At 45.0% G+C, this 11110-nt stretch overlaps 2 protein-coding genes and 1 pseudogene across 2 annotated transcripts; 2 read left to right on the plus strand and 1 right to left on the minus strand.

Annotated features, from left to right (window-relative positions):
* The first annotated feature begins 2684 nt into the window (after positions 1–2684).
* Positions 2685–3020, plus strand: LOC132352956 (SNRPN upstream reading frame protein-like). The gene has a single exon (XM_059903757.1). The coding sequence runs from the start codon at positions 2685–2687 to the stop codon at positions 3018–3020; it is 336 nt and encodes a 111-aa protein (XP_059759740.1).
* A 158-nt stretch (positions 3021–3178) lies between these two features.
* LOC132353389 (small nuclear ribonucleoprotein-associated protein N-like) lies at positions 3179–3938 on the plus strand (annotated as a pseudogene).
* A 4216-nt stretch (positions 3939–8154) lies between these two features.
* On the minus strand, positions 8155–8544 carry LOC132353682 (programmed cell death protein 5-like). The gene has a single exon (XM_059905054.1). The coding sequence runs from the start codon at positions 8542–8544 to the stop codon at positions 8167–8169; it is 378 nt and encodes a 125-aa protein (XP_059761037.1). The 3' UTR covers positions 8155–8166.
* Between the last annotated feature and the right edge of the window lie 2566 nt (positions 8545–11110).

Here is an 11110-nt window from a genome sequence, read left to right on the forward strand (position 1 = left end):
AAAAATCCCCAAGATCAAAAGTAGGCACTCAGTGAATATTAGTTTTAAAAAATTGTTCAAAGGTAAATAAGAGTATGTAAATAGGATCTTTACAATTTATAAGAAAGGCTAAAAGAAAATGGAGACCAAGATGTGGTAACATTCAGAGATAGTTGAAAAAATGGAGTCACCTTGTAGAGAAATTGTGGTCCTTGTGCACTGTTTGTGGAAATATAAAATGGTGCAGCTGCCATGGAAAACAGTATAACAGTTCCCCCCAAATTAAGAATGTAATTACTATATGATTCAGCAATCCCACTTCCCACTGTTCCCATATCTAACAGTACTGAAAGCAGGGTCTCAAAGAGGTGTTTGCACAACCGTGTTCATAGCAGCGTTATACATAATTGCCAAAAAGTTGGCACAATACAGGTGTCCATCGATGGATGAATGGATAAACAAAATATGGTGTGTATGTACAATGGAGTATTATTCAGCCTTAAAAAGGAGGGGAATTCTAATGCTTGCTACAACATGGATGAACCTTGAGGACATTCTGCTAAGTGAAATAAGACAGATGCAAAAAGGCAAGTGCTGTGTGATTCCATTTATATGAAGTACCTAGAGTAAAAAAATTCATAGAGAAAGGAGGTTAGTTGCCAGTGACTCAGGGGAAGGGGAAATGAGTTGTTTAATGGGTGTAGCATTTCAGTTTTGCAAGATGAAAAGAATTTTTGAGATTGGTTGTACCAAAATGTGAGTGTACTTAACACTACTGAACTGTATTAACCTCCAAATGGTTAAGACGGTAAATTTTATCTTATGTATATTTCACCACATTTTAAAATAACTGATAAAGAGAAGTCATCCTCATTATATATATCACAATTATGTCAGACTAATTCATCACAAAGGTATTTTAATATCTATAACTTTGGTTATAAATTTGGGGGCAGCGAGTTTATTTTTTATTTTTATTTTATTTTTAATTTTTTTAAACATCTTTATTGGAGTATAATTGCTTTACAGTGGTGTGTTAGTTTCTGCTTTATAACGAAGTGAATCAGCTATACATATACATATATCCCCATATCTCCTCCCTCTTGCATCTCCCTCCCACCCTCCCTATCCCACCCCTCTAGGTGGTCACAAAGCACCTAGCTGATCTCCCTGTGCTATGTGGCTGCTTCCCACTAGCTATCTGTTTTACATTTGGTAGTGTATATATGTCCATGCCACTCTCATGGTGGCCTCGTAGAATGAGTTTGGGAGTGTTCCTCCCTCTGCTGTATTTTGGAAGAGTTTGATAAGGATAGGTGTTAGCTCTACTCTAAATGTTTGATAGAATATTTTTAATTTTTTAAGTAAGTTGATATACCATGTTGTGCTAATTTCTGCTGTACAGTGAAGTGACTCGGTTATACACATATATACATTCTTTTTTTATATTCTTTTCCATTATCCTTTATCCCAGGAGATTAGATATAGTTTCCTGTGCTATACAGTTGGACCTTGTTGTTTATCCATTCTGAATGTAATAGTTTGCATCTACTAACCCCAAACTCCCAGTCCATCCCTCTGCCTCTCCCCCTCCCCCTTGGCAACCACAGTGTGTTCTCTTTTACTGTGAGTCTGTTTATGTTTTGTAGATAGGTTCATTTTTGCCATATTTTACATTCCCCATATAAGTGATATCACATGTTATTTGTCTTTCTGACTTGCTTCACTTAGCATGATAATTTCTAGTTGCATCCATGTTGCTGCAAATGGCATTATTTCCTTATTTTTTTATGGCTGAGTCTTATTCCATTGTATATATATACCACATCTTCTTTATCCATTCATCTGTCAATGGACACGTAGGTTGTTTCCATGTTTTGGCTATTGGGAATAGTGCTGCTATAAACATAGGGGTGCATGTATCTTTTTGAATTATAGCTTTGTCCGGGTATATGCCCAGGAGTGGGATTGCTGGATCATATGGTAGTTCTACTTTTAGTTTTCCGAGGAACCTCCATACTGTTTTCCGTAGTGGCTACACCAACATACATTCCCACCCACAGTGTAGGAGGGTTCTTGGGGCAGCTAGTTTAAATAGAGATTATCTGGTTGTTGCAGAGATATCCATATGCAAAAGAGAATTTACTGTTTTATAATTTTAATACCAATCCATTAAGATGTATTTATTGCATATTCACAGTGTTTCATAGCCTTTAGTCATTGGGAGAAAGGATAAAAATGAATATCAAAAAGGTGACTACCTGACTGTATTCTAAGGGTGTTTATATAGCGAAGCCATAGCTCATAACACATTAAGGGAATTGACACAGGTGCTTTGTAAAGTCAGACATTCTGGAATTGTTCTAGAATAAATCTTAGCTGAAAATTAACTCAAGAAATTCAGAGCACTGACACCAGTAAGAAAGGAGAATGAGCTTTCCAGCAACATACTTGGTCAGTTGGATCTACTATAATTGTTCTTAAATGCTCACCTAGCAGTTGCTTTAGCAATATGTTTCTCCAGGGGGAAAGTGGCCAAACAGGAAAACCTGTGTCTCCTCAGCTATTTCTCAGCAGTGATGTTAAGTCTTTTAAATCAGATCTGTCGAGTTTCACGTTCCTACCTCTGAAGCTGTTGGGGATGGCCTAGAGAAAGGCAAGTTGAAAGGCAGCTGTCAAAAGTGGGTTCAGGGGGGTCGCCACACATGTGCAGCCTGAGCCGGAGTGATTGGATGGTGCTGCCGTGGCAGGAGCAGCGCAGAGTGGGGCGGCCGCTGGAGATGCCTGACCTGTTCTGTTCTGTTCTGAGGCCAGCGGTGCGATGGAGCGGGGCCAGGGACCATTTACACCTGAGGTGGACTGCGGAACAGCACATACCAGAGGTAGAAGTCCAAGTGAAACATAGAAGGATAGCCTCACTGAGCAACCAGGAGTGTCACCTGTACCCGAGGCGATCTCGGCAGCAGCAGCAAGTCTCTGTGGTGGATTTCCATGCAGAACTGAGACAGGCATTCTCAGGTGAGATACCAAGAGGTGGTTAAAGCAGTATTGGAACACCCAGGTAGCTGATTTCAAGAGAAAACAAACAAACAAAATAAAAACAGGCTCTATCTACTGTTTGAAGCTTCTGCCCCAGCTTGCACTGTTTGGTGGAGAACCTTCGATGTACCTTAATCTGTAGCCTACCCTTAGGTCTTAAGGATCCCGAAACTTTCCTGTGGACATCGGATTTGGTGGAGCAGCAATCATGACTGTGGGAAAGAGCAGCAAGATGCTGCAGCACATTGACTATAGGATGAGATGTGTCCTGCACGATGATTGGATCTTCACTGGCACCTTTAAGGCTTTTGACAAGCATATGAACTTGATGCTCTGTGATTGTGATGAGTTCAGGAAGATCAAGCCAAAGAATTCGAAGCAGCCAGAGAGAGAAGAAAAGCAGGCTTTGGGTCTGGTGTTGCTGTGCCAGGAGAACTTGGTTTCCATGACTGTGGAGGGACCACCCCCCCAAAGATACTGGCATTGCTTGGATATCACTTGCTGGAGCTGGAGGAGGCCCTGCGGTTGGCAGAGCAGCTGGCAGAGGTGTTCCAATTCCCCAGGCTCCTGCTAGATTAGCAGGTCCTGTCTGAGGGGTTGGGGGTGGCATCCCAACAGGTAATGACCCTACAGGGAAGAGACATTGTAGCAGCTGCTGCAGGTGCTGCTACTGCCAGCACTGCTGGAGCCCCAGCTCAGTAGCCACCAGGACAGGGGTCTGCCCCCACACCTGTTGGTTGAGCAACACTACCTCCAGGAATTATGGCTCCTGCACCTGGTATGGGACCACCCATGGGCCCACCAATTAGGCTTCCCCTACTTGAGGGACTCCAATAGGCATGCCCGCTCCAGGAATGAGACCGCCTCCCCCAGGAATAAGAGGTCCACCTCCACCATGAATGTGGCCACCAAGACCCTAGGATACTGTTGATCCTTCTTAGTCACTTTTTTCCTGCAGTGCGTCTTGTGGAATGTGTGTAGTGTTTGTGAGCTTTTGTCCCCTCTGCTGCATTAATATTAGCTAATAAATGCATAGAGCAATAAAGAAAAGTGGGTTCAAAAGGAGGTAGATGAACTTCATCTAGAAATTTCAGAGATTGATTGGGGATTGAGACAACTATCAAGAGGAAAGGTGTGGACCCAAATAGAGACCCAATATTGGCAAAATTAAGGGGAAGTAGGTCAGAGGAGACAAATAATACTAGATAACAACTCATAAGTAACATTTATGAACCATAGACTACATCCCAGGCACTCTTCTAATCACTTTACTTGTATTAACTCAATGAATCCTTTCAACAACTTTATGTGATAGATACTTACATTATTCCCCAATGTCTTACCTCGTATCATCCCAAAAGGAGACCAGGGGACAAGGATTTGGATTCAATCCCAGGGCAATGATATCAGGTACTCTGTCTTCTATGAGAGAGTGGAGAAGTCAGTCAAGGAAGGGAGGAAAACCAAATAAGTTCTGTTAATTAGTGGTGTCTGCCGTGGGCAACCAGGGCTCCAAATGCCACTGGAAATGCTGTATAGAATATGCCTCAGCATTGTTCCACTGAAGGACAGGGAAGCGTTAGATTTTATCCACCAGCTCCTACCCTTCGTTAGTTGAGGATTGCTTCTGAGGCATTAATTCCTAGGCACTGTCATGTTATCATATTCCAAAACATCATCAGGAAGAGAAGCAGTCCTTGGTACATAAGGAGCTGCAGATGGTGTCAGAGCAATGACAGCATCTGCTTCACTAAGTTTGCATATGAGGAACATGGGACACAAAATTAACATCATTCAGTTTGGATTTTTTCTAGAAATAATGACCATTGACTGAAGCTAGGTTTCTATATTCTGCCTGTGTTTACATGGGTAACTCAGTACAGCTAAAGCTGATGAAACAGACAAGAATAGAAAGACATCTTACACATGAAATCCATAGCTAACAGTGAGACACAGTTCACTGGTTCATTCATTTATTCAATCATTTGTACTTTCATCCAAAAATTTATTAAGTGCCAGTGTTGAGTTTAGTAGTGTTTTATGCACTGGGGATGGGGTGGCGAGAGGGATATAAGGAGAACAATTATGACAAGATTTCTGTTGTCATGCAGCTGACATGTTACTGGAGAGACAAAATAAATAATTTCAAATGATAATGAATACGTTGAATAAAATAGACATCTACGTGACTAATTACAATGCTAATGGTTACTCAGAGCACCAGCAACTTGGCCATAATTGCCAAAGAAAAAGGGAACATCCACTTCTTACCAGAATTAAACTCCTAAATATGATACTGAGGACCGTGTAGTTAGCAAGTGGATGGCGGTACAGCAAAGGAGAGGTGGATAAAGAAATTGGAAACATTGCCAGCAGAGCTTGGTGCATACCTGCCCTGATTAGAATGATGAATTATGATGTTTCGAAAGGAAAATGGTTGTGTATATTATCCTATATTTAACTTTGCATAAAAGATTAAAAGCATATCATCACATATTCTGTATCATTTTAGTAGGCTGAGTGTGTGCTCAAATATGTGATAACTCTAGATTAGGGATTAAGAACTTCTTCGGGGCATGCTTTTTTTTTTTTTTTTTGCCACTGCTCGACTTGCGGGATCTTAGTTCCCCGACCGGCCCTCGGTAGTGAAAGTGTGGAGTCCTAACCTCTGGACCGGCAGGGAATTCCCAGGGCATGCTTCTTTCTATGGAATGTAGTTCGAGTTACATGCTGTAGGTCACCCTTGGAGACTAGTCTGTCGTGGGATGTCTGTAATCAAAGTCTGCTCATGCATTCTCTCATTCCTTTAGTTTTATCTTTATTCTCACATTTACTGAGTGCCCGTATCGGGCAGGTGCGGTTTGGGGCACTGAATTGAGCAGGAGAGACGTGGTAACTGGAGCTCACATTCTAGTGGGGGAACCTGACAACAAGTAAACAAGAAACTGATCAACAAAAATGTTAACAGTCCTTTCGATTCGGCCTCAACAGGGTCCTCCAGCCCAGTGTCGTTGGAGCCAAATAGAATGATATACTGAGTTCGGTTCAGAAGCAAAGGAAAGTTTTATTCTTTGATCAAAAAAGGGAGAGGTGCGAGCTCGCACTCTCCCCGGCAGGCCGTGGGCAGGGCTGCTAGAGTTCTCCCAGCGGGGAGCGGGGCCGAGTTCTCGCGGGTCTGGCGCAGGCGTGTTGCTCACGCTCCAGGTCACGGTGTCACGCACAGCGTCTCCGCACACGGGCCCGCCACCACCATCTTGAATCGCAGTGTTGTGCGCCGCGCGTCTGCACGGGGCCGTGGAGCCGAGGTGTCGGGCGCAGCTGTGTTGCACTAGGAACTCTGGTCCAAAGGGCTGGGCACAGGACCTCTGCGTGTGGCAGCCTATGGGCAGGTGAAACTAGAATAAGCACAAAGGAAAAAAAAAAAAAGGTTAGACATTATTACGCAGCTTCTATTTTTATTTCCTGGGAATTGTTAATGGGCTTTACCGGTGGCAAATCCCTCCTCTGTCTTTTGTTCTGCTCTTCATTCTCAAGGGGCGCGGAAGGGTGCAGGTTCATTTTCTGTAAGTATTGCCTACTGATTTCGGGCGTCGTCATAACCCGGGGTAGAGGAGCAGAACTCTCTAGCTACCTTTAGCTATGTATGTCACCAGGCTTTGGCCCTAACTGTTCGTATCCCTGAGTGAGGCAATTTAACCTTTTGGAGACAGAAGATGTTACCGAATTAGACGTGAGGCCCCCCTCTTGAGGTCCTAGGTGAACCGAAGCCCCCCTGGCTCGGTCAGGGTGTTCTTTCCCCCTCAGGTTCGTGCTGCCAATAATGAAACTGAGTTTGGCGCAAGCAAGACCGGCTTTTATTCAATGGCCAGGGAATGGAGAAGGGTAACTCATGCTCTAAAGGCACCTTCTTCCTGAAAGGAGGAAAGTGGGGGACTTTTAAGGGGTGAGAGGCAAGTGCGTCATCAGAAACTGGGGAAAAGGACGGCGATTTCCAGGAACAGCCAGGGCATGCGCAGTCCCTCAGGTCCTCTTGCACACGCAAGGCCCTCTTGCACATGCACAAACTGTGTCTAGCAGAGTACAAATGCCCCTTTGGGTGGAGATCTTAGTGTGGTAATGAAGTTAAGGTAACTTTCAGACATCTCCAGATTTCATCTGCGCAGGTGCGTTCCTGTGGTCCATTCAGAGCCGGTTTGGGGCGGTTGACCACTGTATATCTCTCAAAACATATACCTCTCAAAGTACAGCTGCAAAACATCTCTGCCGAATACCAGGTACTTTTGAAACAAACACAGAAACGAATCTGGGCAAGTGTTGTTCAGCTCTCAGGAGTTGGTATGGAAACACAGAGATAAATGAGGGGAAGAAGAGCGGTGACCTTTAGTTCACTTTGCCTGCTATCTTGGATCTAGCCAGTTTGGTCTGGTTTTGTTGTGCGCCTTTAGTGGCATCCTGTTGGTAGAACACAGCTAGCTTCTATGGTTAAAAGCAGTTTCTGCATCCAGGGGCTGGGCCGCATGGCATGGGTGACAAGGACACCAGTCACTTCAAGGTACATGGCCGACCTATTAGCAAGAGCAGCATGTCTCAACTATCTGACTGATTATACTTTTCATGCCAGGAGTTACCGTAACCACAACTAACCAATTATATAGGGCTTCCCTCCCATAGTAAGTTTCTTGATGAGCCTCCCTGATGGCTTGACAAGCTGCAGTTGGGGAAAGAAGTATGGCTCATGTTCATTAACTAGCCATCCGTGGCCTCCTAGATCTCTAATGAAGCCCCGTTTTTGCACTTTGCCTATTTCTTCCTTTATGCAGATTGGGGAATAATTGGATGGATCTGGCCTTCGAGGTATGAGGGGTAGTTGCCAAGTTGCTAGTTCTCTGGCCACCCTTTTGGCAATCGCATCTGCCTTGTTGTTTCCCTCTGCATCCCCCTTTTGGTGACCCCTACGATGAGTTACTACCACCTTTTTTGGAAGCTGTACTACTATTTTTTAAATTTTTTATTTTGCATAACAAGTTTATTTTTGAAAGGCATATAGACAATAAACAAAGTAAACATCCCATCAAGATCTTAACTTCTGCCAAGTATTATCTGCCCTAGATTTGCTCCAATAAGTCCCAGTCTCTAGACATCTTAAATTCAATAATCGTCATCTTTATCAGAGTCCATTACTTTTCTTCTGTTGAATTTAACTGTTGTTTTCTTTTCTGTTTGTTGGCTTACCTTTTCGAGGATTTCTGTTAAACCTTGTTCTGATACCTTCCCATTTAGTTGTCCATACCGTGCCATCTGTATAAGGTAATTCTCTACTGCTTTAGTTTTCTCAGGCTTTACAAGTGCTAAGTTACTTAATCGGGCCCGGGCTGACTGACCCAGAGCTTGGGCTAAGATACGGTTTCTCATTTCTGCTTCCCTTTGCTTTGCTTCCTGTTGTGCTGCATCGCCAGGGTCCCCGTGCTTCGCCTGCAGCTCGGCCAGCCTGTGCTTCCTCAGCGCCTCAAGCTCCTCCTCCGCCATGGTGTGGCCGTCTGGAGCGAGCAGCCGCGGCCATGCTCCAGTCCACTCAGAGAGACCTCTGGGAAGCTGTACTACTTCGAAGAGCTTCAGTATGCTTAAGCCATGTTCCAGCTGTTCATTCTCCGCAGTAAGCATACCTCTTTCCTTCCAAATAGCCCCACGTGCATGGAGGATGGCATGTGCGTACTGGGAATCTGTGTAAACATTTAAGATCCTCCCAGTCCTGAGCGCTAAGGCTCGTGTGAGAATTATCAGCTCTACCTTTTGGACAGAAGTCCCTGGAGGGTAGGCTTCTTGCTTCTGTGACTTGGGTCTAGGAGGTTACAGTGTATCCTGCCAGACTTTTCCCCCTCTCATAAAACTGCTCCTGTCTGTGAACCATTCCTTTTTGGCATTTGGAAGAGGCTCACTTCCTAGCTTGGGGCAACTGGAATAGATGGCGTCTGTGGTTTCTATACAGTCATGCTCCAGGGACCCCATTTCTGTGGGTATCAGGGTGGCAGGATTTAGTGCGTGACAGGTTATTATGATAGCCACTGGATTGTCTAAAAGCATAGTCTGAACTTGAATCGACCTTCCAGGGGATAGCCGTTCTGTTCCCTTGGAACTTACTAAAACCTGAATCTGGTGTGGAGTCCATATAGTGAGTGGCTGACCAAACATTAACTTTTCAGCCTCCTTTATCAGGGCTGCAGTAGCTTCCTCAGCCCGAAGGCAAGGAGGCCATCCCTTTGTGGCTTGACCTAATTGTTTAGAGAAATAAGCAACCGCCCGAGTAAGGGTCCCAGGTTTTGACCTAATACCCCAAGGAGATCCTCCTTCTCTCATGAATGTAAAGGTCAAAGCGTTTAACTAAATCTGGGGGGGGGCTAGGGCAGGGGCCTGAAGTAATTGCTTTTTCAATTCTTGAAAGGCCCCTTCGCATTCTGAATTCCATTCAAAACGATCATCATCCTTTCCTTTCAACTTTTCATATAGAGGCCTAGCTAATGGACCATAGTTAGGGATCCAGATGTGGCAAAACCTCGCCATCCCCGGGAAACCCTTAAGTTGTCTTCTAGTTTTAGGAGGAGGTGAGGCTGCAAATGGCTTCTTTCCTTTCCTGGGGTAGGCTTCTCTGACCTTCTGTGAGAACGAAGCCTGAGTGGGTCACCCTAGTTTGTGCTATTTGAGCCTTTTTCTTGGACACCTCATATCCTTTATTGGCTAGGTGGTTCAGGATGGTTCAGAGCCTTCCTTAATCAGGCTGGCGATCAGAATGTTGTCCACATAGTGGAGGAAGGTTCCCTCCTCCAGATGTCGATCTTTCAGGTCTTTAGCTGAAGTTTCTCCAAAGATGGTAGGGAAATTTTTGAACCTTTGGGGCAGGACTGTCCAGCAGTATTGTTTTTTAAGGGGTTTGGGTCCTGCCACTGAAAAGCAAAACTTTCTTGTGAGTCTGGGGCTAATGGAACACAGAAGAAGTCATCTTTTAAATCGAATACAAAATACCAGGACTTGGGGAAAATAGAGTGGCCAGCAGGGTGTAGGGGTTAGGGAGGACTGGATGTATATCCTTGGGGGCTTCATTGACTGCCCTGAGGTCCTGCACCATCTGGCATTCCCCATTGGGTTTCTTTACAGGGAGAATGGGTGGTATTACAGGCTTAGTAGCATGGTCTAATTAGGTCCTGGTCAATTAGGCCCTGTATAACAGGGGCAATGCCCAGAAGGCCTCCTGATGGAGAGGGTACTGTTTTCTCTTGGGCCATGTGTGTCCTGGGTTTTGATGAACTATCATGGGACTGGCTCCTACAGCTTGTCCCACCCATCCCTAGGCTCATACCTTGGGATTTACTCCATGGAGGTCGACTTGCTCTGTGGGGAGGTTTGTCCTCAGCTGTTAACATTATCATCTTGTGCCCCCTGTCTAGGGCACGCCAATCTCTAGTTTGTCTCCCATTAGGTGGATAGTAGCCCCCAATTTATGTAAGATACTTCTTTCTAGCAGGGTTATAGGACATTCAGGGACATATAGGAAGGGATAGGTGAGTGTGTATTCATCCAATTTACATTCTAATGGCTCTATGAATGCTTTTTCTTGGGCCTTCCCTGATACCCCCATAATTTTACAACTCTTATGACTGAGTTTGCCTGATCTGGTGTTCAGAACTGAGTAAGTGGCACCAGTGTTGATTAAGAATTCAACAGGCTTTTCCCCTATGTCCACTGTCAGCCGGGACTCCTCGGGGGGCTCAGTTGAAGTGCCAGCTTAGGAGGCCCGCTGACCCCATCATTCTTCATTGGCTTAGACCATCTGCCTTTGAGGGTGGTGGCTGGGATCTGCCATTTCCTTCCCCCTTCCGGGGCAGCGAGGGCATTCCTTCTTCCAGTGTCCCTCTTGTTTACATATGGCACACTGATTGGGTCCTTGTTTCCTCGGTTTGCTATCCCTCGGTGGGGGTTGGGAGTCACTCACTGGAGTTAAGAGTCTCTGTGGGCAGTTAGTCCAAATTCCCGTGCCGCCTGGTTGACATTGGAGGGCAACGGCCAGTGGGTGGGCTTGCCTCCGTGCCGTTTTATCCTC

Source organism: Balaenoptera ricei, chromosome 19 (assembly GCF_028023285.1).
Source record: "Balaenoptera ricei isolate mBalRic1 chromosome 19, mBalRic1.hap2, whole genome shotgun sequence".
NCBI lineage: Eukaryota > Metazoa > Chordata > Mammalia > Artiodactyla > Balaenopteridae > Balaenoptera > Balaenoptera ricei.

Excerpts from the sequence above, each read along its gene's own strand:
- LOC132353682 (XM_059905054.1), bottom strand. The coding sequence starts at position 8,544 with ATGGCGGAGGAGGAGCTTGAGGCGCTGAGGAAGCACAGGCTGGCCGAG.
- LOC132352956 (XM_059903757.1), top strand. The coding sequence starts at position 2,685 with ATGTGCAGCCTGAGCCGGAGTGATTGGATGGTGCTGCCGTGGCAGGAG.